Source organism: Chiloscyllium punctatum, chromosome 15, assembly GCF_047496795.1.
Source record: "Chiloscyllium punctatum isolate Juve2018m chromosome 15, sChiPun1.3, whole genome shotgun sequence".
Taxonomy (NCBI): domain Eukaryota; kingdom Metazoa; phylum Chordata; class Chondrichthyes; order Orectolobiformes; family Hemiscylliidae; genus Chiloscyllium; species Chiloscyllium punctatum.
In genome coordinates, this window is record NC_092753.1 from 81,456,254 (window position 1) to 81,482,439 (window position 26,186).

At 39.3% G+C, this 26,186-nt stretch overlaps 1 protein-coding gene across 3 annotated transcripts in view; it reads right to left on the minus strand.

Annotated features, from left to right (window-relative positions):
* hlcs (holocarboxylase synthetase (biotin-(proprionyl-CoA-carboxylase (ATP-hydrolysing)) ligase)) overlaps positions 1-26,186 on the minus strand; it is a 163,685-nt gene that overhangs the window by 98,956 nt on the left and 38,543 nt on the right. For all 3 annotated transcript variants that reach the window (XM_072585634.1, XM_072585635.1, XM_072585636.1), the window contains one exon: positions 10,165-10,436. In XM_072585634.1, the coding sequence (XP_072441735.1) occupies positions 10,165-10,436 (272 nt within the window). The remainder of the gene's footprint in view (positions 1-10,164; positions 10,437-26,186) is intronic.

The following is a 26,186-nucleotide window of genomic DNA, read 5'->3' on the forward strand; positions in this document are numbered from 1 at the left end:
TTCTGAATTTTTAATGAGATATCCATAACTTTCTGGTAGTGTGGCAAACAGAACTGTATGCAATACTCTGGCTGTGGCCTAACCAATGTTTTACACAGTTCCAGAATAACCTCCCTGCTCTTAAACTCTCTGCCTTGGCTAATAAAGTCAAATATACCATATGGCTTCTTAACCACTTTATCCACCTGCTCTATTACCTTAAAGAATCCATGTACATGTACACCAAGGTCCTGTTGATCATTGGTGCTTCCCGGGTTCCTACTGTACATCATGTATTCTCTTGCCTTGTTTAGTTTTAGATTGACTATGTTGAGCCAGAAAAACACAGATCAGGCAGCATCCGAGGAGCAGGAAAATCAACATTTCGGGCAAAAGCCCTTCCTCAGGAATAAGGCTGGGAGCGTTCGCCTATTTTGGAGCCACTTCATTCTTGGAAATTTGTGTGAGATGTAGTACTGTACAGGTATATAAAGCTAACTGGGAAGGGCACAGGAACTGTCATAGGAATACATACTCATAAAGCGGTTTTGCACTAATTCATAGTACAATAGGAGAAGTTGTGGATGAAGCGTGTTGAGGAGCCCCTTTCACTTCTGATAGCACCTCGATAGTTTTGACATTGGGAGATTAAAGCAATAATAACTGGAAGTGCTGCAGAAACGCATCAGATATGGCAGCATCCATGGAGAGAGAAACAAAGTCCAATATAACCCATCCACAGAACTCAACAAAAGCAGTAAAATTGTCCTTTAATGTATAAATACAATGTTAAAATAAGAATCATAGAATAGTACAATAGTAAAACCAAAATTTCAAGTAAAACCATAGAAATGGTAAATTCCAAATGAGAACAGCTCTGGTTAAACACTGTTTTTGTACCCTGACCTCAGTTAATCAATACAGTATATGCAACTGATGAGAGTCCTAACACGATATTTAAGGTTTTAAATCAATCTGGCTAACACAAGCAAATGTAATGTTGTTTAGCAATCACTCACAAACACCAGCTTTCAAACTGTTAAAGAAAATCTACATGCACGAAGCAACCTATGACAATAAGTCAACTAATTTCATAAAGAATCAGGAAACACTAATCAGCATTTTTTTGTGTTTTGGCTACAAAACCCTTGCAACCAGGCTATCACTTTCAATTCATTTTTAAACCATGGAGCAAAACTTCAGAAACAATTTTTCAAACCATTATGACAGATATAATAGCTTCCACCTGTTTTTGAACCCAAGTGCTGACTGGCATCTTACCAGTATAAGTGGAAATGTAGACAAAGACCTCTATAGGCTCTGGCTGCTCACTGCTGTGAGGCCACTGAGGCATTAAATTAGTTCCACCCCACTAACTACCCTCCCGTGCCTTGGCTCTTTCAGGCCAAAGGTTTGTCACTGTTGTTATTACAGCAGGGTTAAGAACACACACTTAAATCAGCATGGCATTTCGGAATTTCAAGCTGCCCTTCCCACCACTATCCTTATTTCACTCTTTTTGTCTATTCAAAAATTTTTAATGCCACTCTCCTAAACTGCCTACTTTGAATTTAAACAGTTAAAAGTGTAATCAAAACCAGCACTTACACCACTGGTTGTTTTAACAAATAAATGCTCTGCCCTCTTCTCCATAAACCCAAAATACTGCCACAAAATAAACAAGGTATTTTTTTTAAAAAGAGAAACAGCAGAAGAAAGTTAGCTGAATAGTTATATGTTTAACAAAGGTCCCATTTGTACTTTACTTTAACGTACTATGTAAACGTTTCATATTATTCACATATGGAGCCAGGTAGCTTTGCTACTTGAACTAATAACCTGGCCTTTCCAAGTCCTTGAAACAGGTGTTACTCTAACAACCTCTTCCAAGGCTTTGTCTAGAATTCCTGAATTTAGTTTTCACCTTTTTGCACCAACAGCAAAGAAGTTATGCTGAAGCTACATCCACATACGTGTGCTTGAAGAAGTCAGTCATGGGATACCATTAAGAAAACGGCTTGAGTGTACTTCTTTCTGTTCTGTACGAACTAGGGGGGAGGGTTGTCTGTCTCAGAAATCCGTATATGTATCATTTCTGAAATATATATCGAGATGTAATCACCTTCTATATCTAAGTGTATATTAAAGAGGTTCTACGAATCAACCATTTCATGGCTATTTCACTGTCACTGCAGCACTTTAATTAATAATCACTTTTGCAGGAATAGACAAGATTTCCACTAGGTAACATAATGAATGCAATCTTATTATAGAAAAAGCTTCATTTCTCAAGCATATTTAACCCTCATACCTACTGATATACCAAAGGATTTAGTTGTCTGTATATTTAACCCTTGCATTTCTGAACAAATATGCTGCTTTGGAATTTTCTTTTTGAAAAAGTAACTTAAAATTGTAGCAAGCCGATTCTCAAGGATTCCCATTTCCCCAAGCCATTTTAAAAAAATATTTTGGAACACAGAATCACACCAATACTAATAATGTCAAAGCTATTTAAATACTGGAATATTGTTATTCTGGAAATGTTAGTTACGCAAAAGAAACCCAACTCAAAATCTTAAATGCAAACATAATGCAAAGGAAATTGGGACTACATACATTTTAGCCCAACATCACGACTACAGAAAATATTGAATCTATTTTAAAGGATGTGATAACTGGACACTTGGAAAATAATACTGAGGAGAATCCACATGAATTCTTGGAAGGCAAATCACGTTTGGAAAACCTATTAGGTTTGTTTGGGGATGTTACTCATAAATAGGTGGAAGAACCAGTGAATATGACTATTTAGATTTTCTGAAGGCTTTCAATACAGTGCCCATAAAGGAGTATACTAAACAAAATTAGAACACATATAAAAAGGGAATACTTTATGGGTGAGGATTGAGGGTAGGTTAACAGAAAGAGAACAGACAGTAATAATAAGTAGATCATTCTCCATCTAGCAGGCTGTGACAAGTTGGGCATTACTAGGATCAGTATTTGGATCCTAGCTGTTCAAAGGACAGTATTGTGGCACAGTAGTTTGCACTGCTGCCTCGCAACATTGGGGACCTATGCCCAACTCTTTCTATCTGGAGTTTGCATGTTCCCCCCATGTCTGCATGGGTTCCTCTGGGTGCTCTGGTTTCCTCCAACTCCAAAGATGTGCAGGTTAGGTGGCCATGCTAAATTGCCCCATGCTAGATGTACAAGTGGGTTAACTATGGTATGTGTAGGTTATGGGGAAAGGGTAGGATGTTCTTTGGAGGGTCAGTGTAGACATAGTGGGACAAGTGGCCTCTATCTGCATGGTAGGTATTCTATGAAGCAGCATTAATAATTTGTTTGTGTGGACCAAATGTAATATTTTCAAGCCTGCAGATGACACAAAACTAAGTGGGAATGCACGTTGTGAATATAATGCAAAGGAATATCAAGTGGGTTTGGACAAACTGAGTGAGTGGGCAAGAACATGGTAAATGGAATTTAATATGGATAAGAGTGAGGTTATCCACTTTGGCCAGAGGAACAAAGGTGCAGAATACACTTTTAAAAAGTGATGTCCAAAGGAACTTGTGTGTTCTTCTTCATAAATTACTCAAATCTGATAAGCAAGTACAGAAAGCAAGTGGAAAGCAAATTGGATGGGATTGAAAAGGGATTGAGGAAAGTGGGCCTGTATCCTGTGGAGCTTAGAATAATAGCAGGAGATCTTATAAAAACTTAGAAAATTTTTAAAGAGTTAGACAGAATAGATACAGAAAAGGATGTTTCCTTTGGCCGAGGACTCTGGAACCAAGAGCACAGTCTCATAATGTGGTCTAGCTATTTACAACAGCGAAAGAGAGAGATTTCTTCATTCAAATGATAGTGAATCTTTGGAATTCGCTAGTTCAGAGTAGGGATGTAAATATCATTTTAACAAGCACCAATTTAGACTATGCAAACATTTAAACTGTATAAATGGTATCATTTAACCATTTAAATGTGAATGGGAGTGTTTACTAAAACTAAAACATTAATAAATCTCACTCAGTTCTACAATTTAATAATACTAAAAGATAAAAAATAGCAATGCATATATCTACAAAAACAACATAGCAATATCCTACATAATACGGTCAAATATTATCAATGCCTTTCTAAAAAAAAACTTTTCTGCATTTTCCTAACTTTTTACATAATGTCCCAGAACTATCCAAAAATCAATTTAAATTAAGAAAAATATTCACATGAATTAAATTTAATAAATTCACCATTTCAACTCTCATGCTGGTCTTTATTCAGAATAATTAATATGTTTCCCTGCTTTGGTGTGAGTCTTTTGAGGAGATAAATAACAGTAAGGCCAGCATTAGAAAATACATTTGCTCTGCAGGTACTTCAAACAGTGTATAACAGCAGGCTTGAAATCAATGACTTTTCCATTTCGTAGGGAGTTCCAATTCAGAGGCAAGTTTAGAGAAGACTGGTGCAAAACGGATAAATATTTGAAACTGAAACTTAGTCTTCAGCAGACATGGCAGTTTTAGCTCATTTTAAAGTGGAAAGCTATAGTAAGATAAGAATTTAAACAGGTTCTACAAAACTAGATCAGCCACGTTGTTCAACCTGAAGTTGTATTTGTTTTCTTTCAGGTATCTTTGCCACCACAGTGCTGTAATGGAAGTATGCAACTAGACTATTTGTGGTACAATCCATACTACATGAAGAAAGGCCATCGTTAGCAGCTAGCTGCAAATTACCACAAAAACAAGGATAGATTCCCAAATAACTCATTGTGGTGTTAGCAAACCTGGTGTTGTCTGCAATATTTGTATGTATGCCAAAACAAAGCCTGAAAGGTCAATTTTTGCAATGTAGTATTTACTTTTTCAGCTAGGTTTTCCATTGTACGTCGTTCTATCATAATTTTAGGTTTCCAAAACTGCAGATTAATTCTCCCAATTCTTAGTATAATGGCAAGTTATAATCACATAATTTTTTGTAGTTAATGCCGTCCATCAGTTGGTGGCGAAGAATACGGTAATGATGTGCTCCAATTTTCTCCAAAAAGACTTCACACAGTCCTCATAACAATTCTCTAAATGCAACATTACGGTCTGTCTCACAGGTTCCAGAAATACATTAATACCTGTGCCTTCAGTAGCACTTCCAGGAAGTGCATCCATAGTGATCATACAGGATATCAGCTCCATTAGCTTTTTGGCATATTGCGTGTTGCTTTCTTGTACGACCAGAAACAAGCATCATCAAGTTTGTTTGATTTTGCTTATTCACATGAAATAGAAGCTTGTTTCAACTTTAAATGGCTCAGAGCATGTACCACTGCATTACATTGTTTACATCTAACAGTGTTTTCTTCTATTTTTCTGAAATGATTCCAGACATTCCTCCTTTTGATTGTCCAGTTTTCGGTATACATCTTATTTCTTGCTGTGGAAAAACAATTTCCAAAAACTGCAATAACCTAGGAGATGTTAGTATTGTGACTTTTTTAAAATGTCGTATTTTAATATAAAAAAGTTACTTTACTAACCAATTTTAATCATTAACTGCAATATAGTAATGGCAAGAAGCACACTTCTTACTAAACAACCATTTGCTAAGTTACGTAACTACCAAAGAGGGCTGAAATTAAATATTTTCTAGACAGAGATCAACAGATCTCCAGTCACTCCTAACTTCAAGAAACATGGTAAAAGCACAAGAAAATGGTATTGAGGTAGATGGTCAACTATGATCTCGAATGGTGGAGCTGGCTCAAAGCACTGAATGGCGTATTCCTGTTCCTATATTCACAACCAGTGTTTGATATGTGTATTGATATAGCTAGTGCAGTTGAGGTCTGGTCAATGGTCAGCCCCAGGATGTTGATAGTGGGGGACTGAGTGTTGGCAACACCATTAAATGTTGAGTGGTAAGTCCAGCTGAGTTTCTGGTCAATGGTAAACCCAAGGATATTGTTAGTGGGAGATTCTGTGATGGTACCATACATTGAAAAAGCAATGTCAACAAAAAGAATGCACATCTGCTCTGAGAAAATAATGCTCCAAATTTTCAGAATAATTGGACCATCAGATCTTACAATTATTATACAGTAAATCAGATAGCAACTGCCAGCATTCATACATGGACAGTTAACTGGTCTCATCCTGATGTGAAGGTTTTCTTCAGCGTGGCAGTCACATTCCAGGTATTCAAGCAGTCTGGCAGGCAGTCTCCATCTGGCACGGTGGTCACGTTGTCCCAGAGGGGAGGTCTCATATGGCAGTCTTTTCCTGGTACAGAAGTCTCATCCCAGCTTGGAGGTCTTCTTCGGCAGTGGCTTCAGTGTATTCCAGCTTTCATTGTTTTAATCAACTTTCTCCAAACTGAAATTGATCTGAGATGAACTCAGTCTTAAGTGAAATTGTTTTTATTCTCATCTATGACTTATGTGGTATGGTGTCTTATAAAACTTTCTTTTGTAAAAATCCACATGACAATAAATTACTTTTCTATTCTATTCCAAACATGGGAAACAAGAAGATGGTGTCCAATTTGCTCTGCTCAGCCATAATTTTCACAACTTCAGTACCTGATGGAAAGACTTGTTATCAACACATATGAAGGACATGACGTTGGTAGGTCTTGCCATGAGACACTCTCTAAAACACATTTGATAACTTTAGGGCTTGTTCATTCAAATGCAAGCACATTTTTAATTTTATAAAAATTCACAGGATGTGGGTGTTGCTGGTTAGGCCAGTATCTATTACCCTAATTGTCCAGACGGCAGTTAAGAGACAACCACATTTCTGTGAATATGGAGTCAGATGTAGTCCAGTCCAGACCAGACAAGGATGGTAGGTTTCCTTCCCTAAAAAAGTTTTGTGAACTAGATAGGTGTTACAACAACCCACAATGGTTACATGGATCACCATTTGCTTTTGACATTCCATGTTTATTAAATGCAAATTTCACCACCTGCCAATGTGGGCTTCTAATCCGTATCACCAGAGCATTTGTCGGAGATTTGGGATTAGTACAAGTGCTATTTCTACTAAGCTACCACAAGTCTCAATTACGACAAAACAATAAATCTATCATTAAAAGTGTACCTCTAAGTATTGAGTCTCATTTCTTCAGATGTTCATTGCTGTTGGATATTTTAAAAATTAAAGTTACTATTCAATTTCTCCACTTTTCCTTTTAGCTTTCTCTCTCTCAATTACATCTTCTTTCACTTTCTGTACGTGATATTACAATGAATTAATATTCTTTTAGATAATGTATGCCTTTGTAAACATTCTTCAGTTTAGCTGGTTGTATGCACAACTGCTGCATCTCCTGTTCACAAAATCCCAGATCGATATAGAGGGTGCTTCATTGTCTTGGGTGTCTCAGTATTAGGTTGTCATGCTAAAGCCCACCGAAAGCTGCAAACGCATCAAACTCCTTGCACTGTCCTTACAACCACAAAATACAGACTAAAGAATACATTCAATTCTGAAGTTTTCAAGTACCCATGTCTGTAGTGATAGAATTTCTAGTAATTGCAACAATCTTAAAATACAATTTAAAACAATGTTTAGCCCTGACCCTTTTTACGTTAAGATCAGCCTTAGCGCTGCAATGTGTTGCTGATGTTCAAGATGTCAAGTGGAATATAACTATTGGTTTCAGTATGGCATTGCCAAAATAATTTAACAGCCATCCAAGATTAAAGGTGAGGTACATTTAGCCCATTCACTAGAGCATAACATTTTGCTTTGTATTTCATTTCCCTTCTGCTTTCTAATAAGTATATATCCCATGTTAGATCATGAAACAATGCATTTGTTTTTTGAATTCACCAACCAAGCCAATTTCCATTAAAAAAACCAATAGGTTAGTACAAGACTATTTAGCTCTTTGAGCTATTCCATTCCATCAGAAGAAATCAGGGCTGATTTGTGAACTAACTCCACAAACCCACCTTTTCCCCATATCCCCAATACCTTAAGTGATAAAATTCTACCAATCTCTGATTGATTTCCAAATGATCAAGAATCAATTGTTGTATGTAGAACAGAGTTTAAAATATTTTAATCATGTTTAAGTGCATATTTTTAATATGTATAACTGTTTCCTAATTGAAACTCTTAAAAGGTCTAATATTTTTATTTAGGCTATATACCCAGCCCTAGACTCCTCAACCAACAGGAACAATCCATCTTCATCTACCCTATTTCCTTTAATATTCTGTAAACATTGATTGAAACACCACCTAATTGATATTCCAGGGAATACACACTAATGAGTATAGTATCTCCTTATAATTTAAGGCTTGGAGTCTGGCATCACTGTCCTAAGCCGACACTGCGTTCCCTCCCACATGTCCTTATTGAAATAGATACCCAGAACTGCTTACTATATTAAGTCCATTCCATGAACTCTCTTTACTGGATAAACAGGCTTCTCTTTATACTGTTGTTTTCCCAAGCTTGTGGCATGTTGTAGGTGCTCCAGCAAATAATCTTTTCTATATTCATGATACAATTTTAAGATGCTCCTTCTTAGCTCATCACTCAATTACTATTTTCTCTGTTGAGAATTTTCTCTATTTTAGTCCCTTTCTCCTTTCTGATCAAATCCAGAAACTATCCATGTCCTTTCTTTGGAAGATATCTTTGTGGATTTTTGTCAATAATAGTCATCAAACATGGAGAGTCATTTAAAGTCTTCATATTATTTTGGGACCAGCATAACTTACTTTAATATCTCAAGGAATTCAGTTGCAATTGCACACATATTTAATCTACAAGTCAGACAGGATCTGAGCAATGCCAACAAGAATATTATATATTTTGTAATTTGACAAAAACTAATTAGGTTTCTAGATATAAAACCTCAACAATAAAACAAATCTTTAACATATCTGAAGGAAAAACCTACTTAAGAATGAAAGGATTATTGCAGTCACATTTCCTTGAACCTCTTAATGTTAATCATGCAAATCACGGACGCTAATTAATCTATTTTGAGGGATTACAGTAAGGTTAAAAATTAGTTGGAAGCTTTAACAATGCACAGCATCTTCAGTCATGTCTCACCCAGTATAAAAGGAATTCTGTACCTAATACCACACAAATCAACTGTAACACATTAACATAATAAATGTTTCATTAATTAAGGCCCTTCAGCCCACCATGCCTGTGCTGACCATGAAGCCATTCTAACCTAATACCATCTGTTCGCACATGGCCCATATACCTCTATTCCCTGAATGTTCACGTGTCTATAAACGCCTCTTAAATGTTGCTTTCATATCTGCTTCCACCATGTTTCCTATCCGTGCATTCTCGGCACCAACCACCCTCTATGTAAAAAAATCCTTTAAATTTTCCCCTCTTACCTTAAACCTATGGAACATAGTATTTGACATTTCCACCCTGGGAAAAAAAAGACTCCTGACTGCCCAGCCTGTCCACGCCTCTCATAATTTAAAATATTTCCATCAGTTCACCCCTCAACTTTTGAAGCTTTAGCAAAAACAATCCAAGTTTGTCCAACCTCTCCCTATAACCACTGTATTCTAATCCAGGCAACATCTTAGTAAATCTCTTTTGCACCCTCTCCAAAGCCTTCCTGTAATGTGGTGACCAGAACTGCACACAGTTAAGGTTTTGACAGAATGCAAAACCTCTGTATCAAAAGTTAGATTTTTATGCAACATTACTGACTGATGAAATAGGTCATATTCTGTCCTCAACTTTCAAAACTAAAACAAGACCAAGAAAATATTGGAAGAAAGTGTGTCATCAAAACATCAGTAAAGGTGGAATCTAATGTAATAAAAGGAATTTCATTCTTCAGTAACCATTAATCATAAATAACTATTTGTTATTTGTGGTTTGCAACCTTATATATCATGTGCTAAGATCAATTATTTTCCATTTCCATAGTAAAGATTTCTAGAATCCAGTCCTCAAAAGAAAATCTTGGAATACCATGTAAAAATGGAATTTAATTCATTCTACCATAAAATACCAGTGGTTCTGCCTACAATAAAAGCAAGTAAATTAGCGCATCAGCATCACCTAAGTTACACACGTGTGAGCACCATAAAAGAGCAGAAAAACAGGCAAGATGGAATCAGAACAAATTTTCACGAAAACAATATTGCAACCTAGATTCATGCCACAGTAGCCTTACCCATCAAACAGGTCCATTGTAGATATGATCACTTCACTGAAGAAAACTAGTTGACCTAACACCTTAGATTGCAGATTTTCACAGTAGATTTTCAGGTCAAAATATTCTGATGAGAATTTTTGCGATTCTATGATGACAGGCAAGGTGTTAGGTGTGATCTCCATTCCAGGTTGCTGCATTGTTACAACTTTTAAAGATACTTTCTGTGACTTAAATACACCTTCCATGTCCAGTCTGGGCCATAGCCATCTTAGGAAAGTTCGTCGAATATCCTGAAATAGTAAAAATTGGAAGCTTCAATGAAAATGAGAACTTACCGGTGTTCTGATCACCTGATCTTAATCTATAGGAAATTATTACCCAAGAAACTGGGTACTTATTACCCAAACAACAGAACACTGGAATCAATGACATAGTTTATGGTGCCAGTAGATTTTTACCACAGGATTATCATGCTCAAAATTACCAGACGAACATCTACTGTTAATGGTGTAACTGTGCTCAGTAAAGTTCCATCCAAATAAAATAAACATATTACATTAAAGTTTTGCAATGTTAGCGTGAAGAATAACCCCATTTCAAATTTACGCTACAGATATGCCGAATTTCCGAACCAAGAACATCTGCATCAAATGCTCTCAGATCACACACAGCAGTTGGATGCACAGCAAAAGCTCTCAACTTGACCCTAAAATATTACCCAAACCTCAGAAGAGTACTCCCTAATATATTAAAGTGTAAGCTCTTTTTATATCCCTTAACAATTATCCTAAGGTACCTCTACTAAAGACTAATAATTAGCCACATTAGCTGCAATTTTCTTTTGCCCACTCATGCCCACTTGATGCAGGTTTGAAACTCCACTTACTACTTTCAAGGAGTCTGAAGGTCAGTAAACATAGAAGACATCTGCACTGCATTTGAATCCAATCCCAGAGGGAAGGACCAATATGCAATCTACCTTTGTGTAGTTTCTCCTTCTCGCCCACCTTGACTATCAAATGTGTCCATGCAGTTACCAATTCAGGTACATTCACATAAATTAAAATCTCTCTGCTAAACCATGTGTAAATTATATGCAAATTTTAGGAAGAGTAAAAGGGAGTAGTGGACTAGCTCCCTATAATATTAGGGGGAGAGAAACTATACTGTTCTGGTACTTAGTATCATGAGTCAAGAAGGTCTTTTTTTAAGAAAATAATATAAATCAACAATTTAACTTTTCCGTAATTTATTATACGGAAAACCTGCACTGTATGCTAGGGCATGTCTGGTTCTGAAACAAATTTACGCTACAGATATGCCGAATTTCTGAACCAAGAAGAACATTAAGCAGACTATTTTTACAGCTACCGCAGTTACAATGAATGATCTGGAAGCAATCTTATAAGCAGCCTGCACTCATCAGCAAAATGTTTATTGTGACAAAGTAGCCAAGGTCAAAGGTTAAATGTCACCTCCAAACTCCTGACATACCTACAAAGGAATGAATGTAAGTTTTTACATCTGAGAACAGTACGTTTTGTGTTGTGGAAATTCAGATAAAACACTAAGCAGTTTATCTGCTATATCCACTGATGACAAGTATTTTTAATGCATAATTCCTTCTTTAAATGATCTGTTTTGACAGAATACTCAAGATATCCAAATACTATATTATCTGAAGCTTTTCAATTATGCTTTCCTGATCAAATTGTTGCAATCTTTGCACTATCTATGCATCAACAGAACTTATTCTTAGATAAATAATTTCTGTTATGAATAACATTAAATGAGACTAGCTGCAACAACTTTCATCGTCTTTACTAATTACTGCAATTATTTACATAATTAAACATACTTATGGAACAAAGTGAAGGCACCAATTCAAGCATTGTATCACCATTACAAACATCTTACACAAACATTGAAATGTTTGATTTGACCAGACCTCTCTCAAACATACAAAGATAAAACATCTCAAATGTAAAAAGAACTGTCAAAATTGTTCCAAATAATTTGTTACTTTTAATGAAGTGTTTGAATCCTAAGAGGTGTAAGCTAACAATTAGGAAAACAGGAAATAAAGACAAGCAAAACACCTTCATTCAAAAGAGTTGTGTAATCAAATAGAGATCAGGATACTGAATCAAATAATGGTTAGAAAAGTTAAAAATGCAAATGGGACTCATTCTGAAAAATGATAGGATTGAGAAGCATGGTAAATGGGTAGCAGTGTGGGGCTGATCCAAGAAGAATGGTAAAATGGGGCCAATGAGTGTCATCTATAAAATTTTCTTAGGTCCTATGATACCAAACTATAAAAGGATGCCAAACTATGAACAATCAATAGTTTAAAAAGTGTCAGCTAAAACTCTCAAAGGAATAGATTCACCAATACAACTGTCAGTATCCCACAGTGTGAAAAGTTTAAAAAAATCTCCCAACGAGAAAACAGCAGAGGAAAACAAAATCTTACAAACAATTATGATTAACAGTAGGATTGTGCTGGTAATCAAGCCTCACTACTCCATTAGCGGTAAGTGTACATGTTTTATTTAATCACTAAATGGTCAATTATTTTCTGTTTGTGACTGTTAACAAGAAGAAGAGACTTTCACCAGATTCCTTCAATTTATCGATAAACCGTTGTTTGTTATAAAGAAAACGTACTGCTTATGGACATGGCGACAGTGGTTAGGAAGCAACCTACTGTGTAACCCATGCACACAAGAGAGAAATTAAATGGTGCCAATTCCCAACTTGAAAATCAAAGTGGTTACCTGGTCATTGCACAGAGATTGGCTTTGGTGAACCACCACATGGTCATGCAATATTTTGGATTCACTGAGATTACAGTCGAAGAGCATGGTGGTGGAGAAACACAGCCTGTGAGGCAGCATCCAAGGATCAGGAAAATCAATGTTTCGAGCAGAAGCTCTTCATCATGAATGAGGGGGTGGCCCAATGGAGGCGAAGAGATAAATTGGAGGAGGACGGGGGGGTGGGAATGGGTGGGGGCGCGGAAATAGCTGGGAATGCGATAGGTAGACGAAGATGGGGTTGAAAGTGATATGTCGAAAAAGGAGCTTAACTCCCCCTCCCACTCCACCAAGGTGATGCAAATCCTGGGCCTCCTCCATTGCCAAACTCCAGCCACCTGATGCCTGGAGGAAGAACGCCTCATCTTCCACCTGGAGACCTTCCCAACCACAGAGGAACAATGTGGATTTCATCAGTTTCCCCATTTTCCTTCCTTCACCCCCCCCCCCCACCCCCCAACCTCCCAGCTTATCCCAGATCCAACCTTCTAACTCGGCACCGCCCTCTTACCTGTCCATCTTACTTCCACCTATCCACTCCACCCTCCTCCCAGACCTTCACCCCACTTTCATCTACCTGTCACATTCCCAGCTACTTTTCCCCAGCCCCAACCCCCCCTCCCATTTATCTCTCAGTCCCCTTGGGCCACCTCCTCATTCCTGATGAAGAGCTTATGCTCAAACTTCGACTCTCCTGCTCATTGGATGCTGCCTGAGCAGCTGTGCTTTTCTAGCATCACACTCTTTGACTCATTTGCTCACCTATGCTAGAGTTCACTACTTTAATGTGCACTTTGGATTCACTGACAACATCCACTGCAATGCTGCCACGAGATTGCTCCCTGGCCTTGTGTACAAAGTGGTCTCATGGTCTTAGCTTGCTTTCTTAGTGTTCACCCACTTTGTACCCACTTGGATGCACACAGCATCTCTGCCTTTTTGCATATTGCTGCTTCATTCATGATTTACAGGCTCAAGTTCTATCTTGCCTTACATTTTAGGGCACGCAAAAAGCCAGGCAGCTTGTAATGCTCTTTACAATAAATGGTAAACGGGATGGATGTGTTGCTGTTCAGCACTTGCTACATCAACTTCATATACACTCTATGTACCAGCAGCTTACATGGCAAACACACTGAATATGTTTGCATCAAATCACCATTTCTCAAAGTCTAATTGGACTTGTCAGTCAGCTGGCCCCATCACAGTCAGTCAAGAGCACAGTTAGATCTCAGTTCAAAGGTTTGGACATAGTCAGTCAGCCACTTAGGCAATCAGGATAAGGGATCTGTCTCAATACAGTCCAATGAGTGGGCCACAGTAATTCCTCCAGTTCAAGCCCAAAAAAATCTAGTGATTAACAGCAAGTTACTGAGGGATCTGGACAGAAATTAGTCAGGATCTGAACCATCATCACTCAGGGTTGTCAGTTACTGGGGTAAGCTTCAGTCATTCCTCTGGATCTGTGCATCGAAAATCAAGGGTTTACCACAGGGCACTGCTTGTGGTGGGGATGCTGGAGAAGTAAATTGTGAGGATTAGAGACAGCATTCTGGGATGCAGAGGAAACAATAACGTTTATGGGGTGCAATGCAACATAATAGAATGGGAAACAATACAAAATGAGGGGGCATAGAGGACTGCAAAATATTGTAGTCATCTATAGTCACAGCCAATCTGGTTTATTTGTGCATCATGATGTTTGATCTAACTAAGCTGTAGATCTGGGCTCAGAGGAGTAAGATGAGTAGACGAAAAGTTAAATAAAAGGGTTGCATGAAATTGTGGTAGGCTTAAAGGCTCTGAGGGAGTTGACTGGGAGTGCAAGACAAAAAGGGAGGGGTCAGGGGATTGAGAGGCTGAGCCTGCAACTCATTCTCTGAAGCACTGGCTGTGTTGCTTTCCATCCTCATCCAAATTGCAAATATGCACCAAAAATGAAAACAGCTTGTATTTGTCTGAGGGGACAGGCTCTACTCCTGAACAATAGGAGGCCCTCAAGATGTAACTCATAACATGCTGGTACAGAAGGTAGAGTCTCATTGAATCCAGGATGAACTGGCAAGACGGATGACAAAACTGGCTTGTCATACAAGACAGAAAGAGGAGGTGGAAGGGTGCTTTTTGGAATAGAGATCTGTAAATAGGGGTCAGTGCAGGGACCAATTTTGTACATATATAAATATAAATGATCTGGAGAAAAATGTAGGTGGTCTGATTAGTAAGTTTGTGGATGACACCAAAATTGGTGGAGTTGCAGATTGTGAGGATTGTCAAAAGATACAGCAGGATATATATATATTATAGATTTGGGCAGAGAAATGGCAGGTGGAGTTTAAACCTGACAAATGTGAGGTGATGCACTTTAGAAGATCAAATTCAGATGCAAATTATACAATACACGGCAGACTCTAAGGAGCATTTACACACAAAGGTATCTGGGCATACAGGTCCACAAATCCCTGAAAGTGGCAACACAGATGGATACGGTGATCAAGAAGGTACGCAGCATGCTGAGGCATCAAATATAAAAGTTATGTTACACATGTATAAAACTTTAGTTAGGCCACATTTGGAATATTTCGTACAATTCTGGTCACCATATACCAGAAGGATGTGGATGCTTTGGACAGGGTACCAAGAAGGTTTGCCTGGTCTGGAGGATTTTAGTTATGAGAAGAGGTTGGATAAACTCAGATTGTTTTCATTCAAAAGACAGAAGCTGAGGGGTGACCTGATAGAGGTCTACAAAATTATGAGATGCATATATAGGGTGGATGGTCAGAGGCTTTTTCCCAGGGTGGAAAGGTCAAGTAAAAGATGGCACAGATTCAAGGTGAGGGAGGGAAAGTTTTGGGGAGAAATGCTGAGAAACTTTTTCACACAGAAGGTGATGAGCACCTGGAACACACTGCCAGTGGAGGTAGTTGATGCAGGCAAATTAGCAACATTTAAGGTGCATCTTGACAGATACATGAACGGAAGGTGAACAAAGGGATAGGAACCATGCGCGGCAGATCAAAATAAGGAAGAGGAATTGGCACAGGATCAGTGGGTCAAAGGGCCTGTTCTTATGCTATATTGTATTGGATTGGATTGGTTTGGATTGCTTTAAGAGCCTAGGATATAAACCATCAGGCCCTGGGATTTTTTGGCCTTCAATCCCAATAGTTTGCTCAGTACTTTCTCCTCTGGAATGATAATTGTTCCAAGTTCCTTCCTTTCTAGAACCTGTGCATTACCTGTTAACTCTCAGGGGTGATTCTAGTGTTCTCCACTATGAAAACAGAGACAAAATATTGATTTAGTGTCTCCACCATTTCTGTGCTTCTCACTACTAACTCCCCAGTTTCATCCTCTGAAGAACCAACATTCACTTTAGCCACTCTCTTCCCTTTTATAAACTTATAGAAAGGTTTGCTTCCAATTTTATTTTTTTTGTGATAGTTTTCTTTCATAATTTACCTGTGCTCCTTTTATTACATTTTTAGTAACCGTTCGTTGATTTTTAAAAATTTCCCAATCTTCCAGCCTGCCACTGGCCCTTGCAATATGGTAGCTTTTGTCTTTGCATTATCTTTAACTTCCTTGTTAAGCCATGGATTTTTCACTCTCTTACAACCTTTCTTCACCATAGGAACCTATTCTAGTTTGGAGCAACTGAATATCCCTTTAAACATCAACCACTGCTCATCAATTGTTGTGCCTTCCTGCCCAGTCCACGAGGACCAAATCTGTCCTCAAGCTAATGTAATTACTTTTGCTTAATTCCAGAATGCTAGTGTTGAACTCCAGTTTCTTACTCTTAAACTTACACTTGAAAATAATCAGCCATTCTACTTCCACCACCTTTTCTGGGAGAGAATCCAAAAACATGCCACCTCCGAAAACAAATTTGCCTAATCCATGTTATAAATAGGTGACACCTGATTTTAAAAAGTGACTGGGAAGCTTTTAAAGAACAACAGAGGATTACTAAGAAGGAAATACGCAGAGAAAAAATGAGGTACGAAGGTAAACTGGCCAAAAATATAAAGGAGGATAGTAAAAGCTTTTTTTAGGTATGCGAAAGGGAAAAAAATGGTTAAGATTAAAATTGGGCCTTGAAGACAGAAACAGGGGAATATATTACAGGGAACAAAGAAATGGCAGAAGAATTGAATTGGTACTTCAGATCTGTGTTCACTGGGGAAGACACAAGCAATCTCCCAGAGGTAACAGTGGCTGAAAGACCTAAACTGAAGGGAATTTATATTTGCTAGGAATTGGTGTTGGAGAGACTGTTAGGTCTGAAGGCTGATAAGTGTCCGGGGTCTGATGGTCTATATCCCAGGGTACTGAAGGAGGTGGCTCTAGAAATCGTGGATGCGTTGGTGATTATTTTCCAGAATTCGATAGATTCAGGATCAGTTCCTGCGGATTGGAGGGTGGCTAATGTTATACCACTTTTTAAGAAAGGAGCGAGAGAGAAAGCAGGAAATTATAGACCAGTTAGTCTGACCTCAGTGGTGGGAAAGATGCTGGAATCAATTATAAAGAATGAAATTACGACACATCTGGACAGCAGTAACAGGATAGGTCAGAGTCAGCATGGATTTATGAAGGGGAAATCATGCTTGACTAATCTTCTGGAATTTTTTGAGGATGTAACTCTGAAGATGGACAAGGGAGATCCAGTGGATGTAGTGTACCTGGACTTTCAGAAAGCCTTTGATAAAGTCCCACATAGGAGGTTAGTGAGCAAAATTAGGGCGCATGGTATTGGGGGCAAAGTACTGACTTGGATTGAAAGTTGGTTGGCTGACAGGAAACAAAGAGTAGTAATAAACGGCTCCCTTTCGGAATGGCAGGCGGTGACCAGTGGGGTACCGCAGGGATCAGTGCTGGGACCGCAGCTTTTTACAATATATATTAATGACATAGAAGATGGTGTTAATTGTAACATTAGCAAATTTGCTGATGGTACAAAGCTGGGTGGCGGGGTGAAATGTGAGGACGATGTTAGGAGATTACAGGGTGACCTGGACAGGTTAGGTGAGTGGACAGATGCATGGCAGATGCAGTTTAATGTGGATAAATGTATGGTTATCCACTTTGGTGGCAAGAACAGGAAGGCAGGTTACTACCTAAATGGAGTCAAGTTAGGTAAAGGGGCAGTACAAAGGGATCTGGGTGTTCTTGTACACCAGTCAATGAAGGCAAGCATGCAGGTGCAACAGGTAGTGATGAAAGCTAATAGCATGCTGGCCTTCATAACAAGAGGGATTGAGTATAGAAGCAAAGAGGTTCTTCTGCAGCTGTACAGGGCCCTGGTGAGACCACACCTGGAATACTGTGTGCAGTTCTGGTCTCCAAATTTGAGGAAAGACATTCTGGCTATTGAGGGAGTGCAGTATAGATTCACGAGGTCAATTCCTGGAATGGCGGGACTACCTTACGCCGAAAGACTGGAGCGACTGGGCTTGTATACCCTTGAGATTAGAAGACTGAGAGGGGATCTGATTGAGACGTATAAAATTATTAAAGGATTGGACACTCTGGAGGCAGGAAACATGTTTCCGCTGATGGGTGAGTCCCGAACCAGAGGACACAGCTTAAAAATAAGGGTAGGCCATTTAGGACAGAGATGAGGAGAAACTTCTTCACCCAGAGAGTGGTGGCTGTGTGGAATGCTCTGTCCCAGGAGGCAGTGGAGGCCCAGTCTCTGGATTCATTTAAGAAAGAGTTGGATAGAGCTCTCAAGGATAGTGGAATCAAGGGTTATGGAGATAAGGCAGGAACAGGATACTGATTGAGGATGATCAGCCATGATCATAATGAATGGTGGTGCAGGCTCGAAGGGCAGAATGGCCTACTCCTGCACCTATTGTCTATTGACCTCTACTTCTAGATTCTCACATAACAGGAAACACATCTCTCAACACCTATCTAAAAATCTCCCAATGATCCAAGTTAAGCTAACTGGCTTACAGTTTCCTACTTTCTGACTTGCCTTTTTGAATAAAAGAGTTACATTTGCTTGCATCACTATCATCCATAGTGAAGATGGATGCAAAATAACCTGATCACCCTTCATTTCCTTGTTGCTGGAAACCTTAACATCACAAGGTTGAGGACAATGGTTAAATTCATTTGTATGCTGCAACTGCTGACTGATTATATTACTAAGGCGCTGCTTTACTGTTGATATTCCCCACATAGGTTCAATGGAGCTGTCACCAATGGATCCAGGCCTAGCAGCTATTATCATCTCTGTGGCTACAGCACAATGAACATCTACAAAAAGAGATGAGGAAAATATGTGTCTGGAAGCTTAGCACCAGCAGCAAACTGCAGCAAATGTGGTGTAGTCTCCAGATGCAGTGCTTGCAGCAAAATATTCTGCTCAGGATCCACAGAAAGTATAGGAGACCATCACTTGCCTTCAATGGAATACCCTGGAATACCCTCAAGATGAGCAAGATGCAGCGTGGTTGTTGAATGAGGACATTGTGACAGAACAATCATCTTCTGGAGCATTCCAGGTGTACAGCACTGTAGGTTATACACACATGCCTTTAGTGAAGCACACTATAATGTCACAAACATCATTAATAAGAAATGGAAGCTTCCTTAATAACTCTCCTGCTTTATACCAGACTGCGTGCCTTACAAGGACCAATACTGGGAGACAAGGGCAATCCTCTCCACCCATAGCCGATAACTCATGACACAATATCCTAACTGATGTCAACCAGTCAAACAATATAAAACAATCCTTCCACTGAACCATCAAGAGCCATATGTTAGGGTTGATAAAAATTAGATCCCTGTGCTTATACAGTGTTATGATCCCAGCAGATGTTATGATCAGACAAGTTAAATTTTCAGCATCAATCTTGTCTGATAAATATTTTGATTTGATTGATTTTAACAAAGTGGTCTCTCACTGAAAGATAGTTTTGCTTTACCAATAAAACAGTAGTTTATTTTCAGAGATGAAGAGGAAGTAGAATAAATCAAACTATCAACTGTTACAACACTGGGTAAACACCACCCATTTCCCCCCCCCCACGGGCTAATTTGAACCTGACACACAGAAACAATTCCTCCTGTGCTGTAATCTGTGAAAATTCAAGAGGCCAAGGACTATTTAAATTAAAAATTTAAAACTTTATTTCTTAAAGTATAACAGAGATTAATTAACTAACAACAATTTAGAACTCCTTCCACAATACCTATCCTTTACTTTCCCTTCTATAATACTAATCCAATAAAACCCCCAACTAAGATTTACCAAAATTCAAATTTCAAATCCAGGCAGCTATCGAATCTTTCCTTTGTATCTTCCTCTGTAGATTTTCTTCTTCTTTGGGATTTCTGTTTCACAGGTCACTGATAGATAAAGGTACCTTTAAGAGCTAATTTTCCAGACAGTCTCCTCTAACTGTTCAATTTTTTTTTGGTTTTATACGCCAAAGCATCAGATCATTTCATTGGTGTTAATATTGTCAAAAAGCTGAATTCAAACTTGACTGGAGTTTGGTATTTTGGGGCATAATTTAAACTGATTGGCCGAATTTAAATTTGTTTTTGTCTCATAGTCAGAATAGCTAGCACCAACTGGGTTGCTAAGTGTTACATTGTTACCTTGTTCTGGACTCACTGCTTCTCTAAGTCCTTGCTAGCCTTTCCACTCTCTTAAATGTACAGTACCCTTTACATAACACTGCCTATAATGCAATTTCAGGGTTTTTAATCAGACAAAGTAAATTCCTATTAATCTCAAAACAATTCAGAAAGTAAAAAGAAACAAAACAGTTTCAATAAAGAGCCTTAAAAAGCACTTAATACTCACACCAGAATCCCTGTATCTAACAGCTCAGCAGATTTAAATCGATTGTGACTTCAACATTTAAACTGGAACTGCAGATAACTCATGGACGAAACTATCGTACACCTGAGCTTCTATGTACTCAGCTTTAAGAAGCCTCTTCAAGGTTTTATCCCAACATTTCTGGGACTAACTCCTCACTCTAAGGTAATTTAGTTCATGATATATTCTTCCCTTTTCAGGAGCAAATGTAAACACAGCCATTCTATTCCAAGGACTTCACAGGATTGCTCCAAACCCAAAGTAAAAATCTGAAACTAAAATGTGCATTGAGGAAAGACTAGCACCCCTTCACAAAGGATTCCAACACCGTGCAACACTAAGGACATGTAGTCTCGCCAGCATCATTCTTGTAGCTGCAGCTAAAATTACTATTCGTTCAGACAAGTGATGACACTAAGTTAAAATATATTTACAAGCATGAGATTCTATTGATACTCATCTGTCACCATGCTACCTACGTGCCCTCAAAGTTTTCCTTTTTTCCTTTCCTTCCACAGTGTCTATCAGAAGTACCAAGGTTCACAGATGGAGTGGAAAGGACCTACCCAAGATTAGTACATATTGGGTTTGTAGAATTTTGGGACGACAACCTAAAGGCATTTGCAGGTAGAGGGCCCAAAGATGCCAAGCATATTCTGGCCAGATGCAGGCTCATCTACCCTGGATTAAGTTTACAAAGAGTTGAGTCACAAACAGAATGGAAGCAGAGAGGCTAGACACTGCTGGATTGTCTTGAAAGGCAATTAATGGAGTGTGTGGATGCGTTTCTGCTTCCAGCTGAGTGCTAGCTCTACCCTATTTCCTTGTGAAGAGAGGGTACCTGAGGTGAGGTCAAGGTCCATTGTGCCCCTGTTGCCTTGCCATTGGATCTATTCACCATGGCTACAGCAATCGGGTGCAAGTCTGCATGCATCTCAGCAGCCACTGAGCATTCTACTGGACTTGGAGTTCCCCTGTGGTCACTCACCAACCTGTCCATGGTTACATCAAGATATAAGCATGCCTGAGTCAGCACAGCACAGATCACGTTGGTGGTCTCCTCCAATCTTCAATCCCGTTTACCTGAGTGTCTCCAACAAACATGCCCACTGATCTTTTGTTTACTTGTGCATTTCCACAAAGTTGTTAATGGCCAACTCTATGGGGTCCTCTCCCACCTCAGACTGAGCAGGTGTCTAGTCCCCAGCAGTTCTCTTAGAGCCAGCTAGTTTCTTCCTCAGCAGGTTGGAGATGTCGGAGTCAGAAAGTGTGGTGCTGGAAAAGCAAAGCAGGTCAGGCAGCACTGACCTGCTGTGCCTTGCCAGTGCCACTCTTTTCAACTCTGACTCTCTAGCATCTCATTTCTCACTTTCTCCAGGTTGGGAGATGTGTCACTCATGTGCTCCCAACTCCAATCTCACTAACATATCCAGCCAGATGTCAGAATCTGGATTGGAGGAGGGTGCAGGTGACAGCCTGGCTAGTGATTCCTCTGAGGAATTCGTGGTTTCTCCCTCAAAGTTGAAAGAGGTGGTGATGGCTGGAGGGGCTGGTTTCTTCAATATCATGTGAGCTTGGACAAGTTTAATTCGAGGTGCTGCATTTTGGGAAAGCAAATCTTAGCAGGACTTATACACTTAATGGTAAGGTCCTAGGGAGTGTAGCTGAACAAAGAGACCTTGGAGTGCAGGTTCATAGTTCCTTGAAAGTAGAGTCACAGGTAAATAGGATAGTGAAAAAGACGTTCAGTATGCTTTCCTTTATTGGTCAGACTACTGAGTACAGCTGTTGGGAGGTCATATTGCCACCGTACAGGGCATTGGTTAAGCCACTTTTGGAATACTGCATGTAGTTCTGGTCTCCTTTCTATCAGAAGGATGCTGTAAAACTTGAAAGGGTTCAGAAAAGATTTACAAGGATGTTGCCAGGGTTAGAGGATTTGAGCTATAGGGAGAGGTTGAACAGGGCTGTTTTCTCTGAAGCATGGAGGCTGAGGGGTGACCTTATAGAGGTTTATAAAATCATGAGGGACATGGATAGGATAAATAGACAAAGTCTCTTCCCTGGGGTGCGGGGGGGGGGGGGGGGGGGGGGGGGGGGGGGGAAAGAGTCCAGAACTAGAGGGCATAGGTTTAGGGTGAGAGGGGAAAGATACAAAAGAGATTGAAGAGGCAACTTTTTCACGCAGAGGGTGGTACATGTATGGAATGAGCTGCCAGCGGAAGTGGTGGCGGCGGCTGGTACAATTGCAACATTTAAAAGGCATTTGTGTATATGAATAGGAAGGGTTTGGAGGGATATGAGCTGGGTGCTAGCAGGTGGGACTAGATTAGGTTGGGATATCTGGTCAGTATGGACAATTTGGACCGAAGGGTCTGTTTCCGTGCTGTACATCTCTATGACTTTATGTTAAGAGCACATCCACAATGATAGTAGTAGGAGAACAACTCAGCACATCACAATGAATCCTGCACAATTGTCAGGATATGGAGGTACTGGCACAAGTACCCTGGCATCACTACATGAGGCATTTGGTCCTCTCCTTGCAGGGGATGAACAGACACATGTTGGGCACTCCATCACACATTTTCGCCCTTAATGCCCTTTTGTAGGTTGTTTGCTCTTGGAGTGAGACAAAGGCAGGAATTGACTGAGATAGTCAGGGCTGCCACAGATGTTAATGCTGGTGCAGGTAGAGGGAATGTGGTGAGGTACCCCAAATGAGTAGGAAATGCAGGAGGTGGCATGGGTTGTTTGTTTGGGAGGTGAAGTGAATGAGAGCCATTAGGGAAAAGTTCAACACTGGGAGTGGGTACAAAATGAGTTTGAATGTAAGGTAACAGAGAGAAGATGGTGGTACTTAGCCCTTTGAGGAGTACAAAATGTCATTAATATTCTTCCAACATTCCTCTGGAATGTGGAAACCAGCAATGGCCCAGAGGCAACTTCAGACCAGGCTGACTGGGTCACGTGGCATGGTTTCCTCTGGCACTCCTGAGGAAACAGGGTATTCTTCCTCTCCACTATCTTGATCTCGAAGTCACAGTCCATGACTCAGCATGCCAATTTGACTCTCTCAGCCATATCCTCTGAAATTCTTCAAGGCAAATCCTGGCAGGCAGTATTTGAGCTGATAAGCAGGTGGACTTTAAGTATGGTGTTGGTGGCAGGAAGGCTGGAAACTCTTGTCAGCAAGCACTTCTGCTGTCACTGAGTGCGAGCGCAACAACAGTGCTGACATTCATGCTTAACAAGGTGAGTATTGTAAAATTGCACAACAAGGCTCCCTATAGCTCACCAAGAAAAATTCTCCATGAAACTCCCAAAATTGCCTCAGCCACAATATGAGAAATTCAGGTCATTCATATGACAGACAACACAACTCTGCACAAATACTGTGGAAAAAGGGAAATGTGAAGACTTCTCACAATCCAATCAACTTCCTGATGTCAAGAACAAAATACTGACAGCAGTAGGATCAATCGGAGATCTTTAAATCAGTCCTCAGTTTAGATGAAAAGCCAGTTACATGTAGCTATTTGAATGGAAGTTAACAGTTTAACTTTCTCTTAAATTCTGAAAGTTGAAGGTACTGATTTTTGGAACCATCTCTGGCCCCAGAAGATACTTTAATGATGTAAGGTTTCTTCATGAGGAGACTGAAAGGTTTTTATTGGCTAGCTTCTTGGTGGTTTGCTCCATTGATTGTCATACCTCGGTATGTACTGAAACAGTGACTTTAGTTCAGAGACTATCGCTGTACAATCTTTACTACAGGCCCTCCGAAATCAGACAGTCCACAAATAAAGTCATAAAACTCAGGTGTTTACACACTGTTTCTATTCAAATAATCATCTTCAAATAATGTCTTCTTGAATGCCTCCACTGAACCTGCCTCCAGTTAACAGTAAGTTTCAATCATATGCTCAAATAGCAGTTTTTCCACAAAGGTAATCTATTTTTTCTTTAATTTCATATCCCAAAGCTGCTCTTCTCTCTCAGATAACTGGGAATGGCTAGCACATAGATCATTCAGGATGCCATCAAAAAAGCATGTTGATTAACCCACTAGGCATACTGCAGAACACAAAGTGGGTGCCCCTTTATGCCAACACATCATTGATGCTACCTGACTTGCTGACTCAATGAAAAAAGATCCTATTTTGGCTTTCAAAAATGTTTACTTGTTTTTTCCTTCTGAGATGACCTGTGACCAGCATTTGCTATTTTTGTTCCTGATTTATGTACATTTCATTTTATTGTTTCAAAATTTGATTTTTTTCTTTTGACTGTCATCCTTATCATGACACACTTGCTGATTCTTTCTCCTATCTGGACTACTCACTATATAACTGATTTTTGATTTGATAAGGTCCAGTGAGCATAGTTTTTAATATCACCCCAGAAAACAGAGAATAACACTAACAGCTCTTGTCCTGCAACAATATTTCAAACTTTAATTTGCAGTCACAATGGGCCAATTGGCCTTCCTCTGCAGTGTAACAATTCTATTACTCCACAATTCTATGGGAACTGCCACTTTTCTGATCCTGAATACTTGATATTCATCTAAATAAGTTTTTAAATTTGCAGGAATACAATTCCTGAATTCTTCTCTAATTTACATTCTAATTTTTTTCACTCACCCCTGCGTAACCTAAACAGTTGGCCATTCTGACCAACAAGTCCACAGTGAGACTTAAATTCCCAGTCTGAAAAATCAGGTAACTATTTGAAAACTCCAGGAAGAGTTTAAATGTTCTCAGCTTCAAAAAACCGCTTCAGGGTTTTATCCAAACACATCTTGTGAGGGGGGGGGGGGGGGTCGCTGAATTCCTTACTCTAAGGTGTTCTACTTTTGCTAACATCAATGTATTTTTACTTTCCATTGAAAATGTATAAGATATTGATTTGGATACAACTGGAGAACTGCATTCAGTTCTGGGCACTATACTTCAGGAAGGGCATGAGTTGTTAGAGAAGATGCAGAAGAGATTTACAGAAATGGTTTTGGCAAGAAGATAAATTGGAGACATTGGGATTGCTTCCCTTTTGAGAAGGCTGAAGTGAGATCTGATAGAGGTATTCATGAGGGCATTAACACTGTGGATAGGGTGAAACTGTTTCCATTTATGAAATGATTGAGAGCAACAGGGCACAGATTTAAAGTGATTGCGAGAAGTGGTCAAAGAAATATGAAAAACAACCTCTCTCAAACAGCAAGTACTCAGGGTCTAAAATACATTCAGGAGTGGCAGACTGTCATTTTAAAAGGAACAATGTGCACAGTCACCAGGAGAAGGCATTAAGTGAAATGCTCATTCAACAAGCTGGTATAGACATGATAGGCCAAAATGTTGGAATAA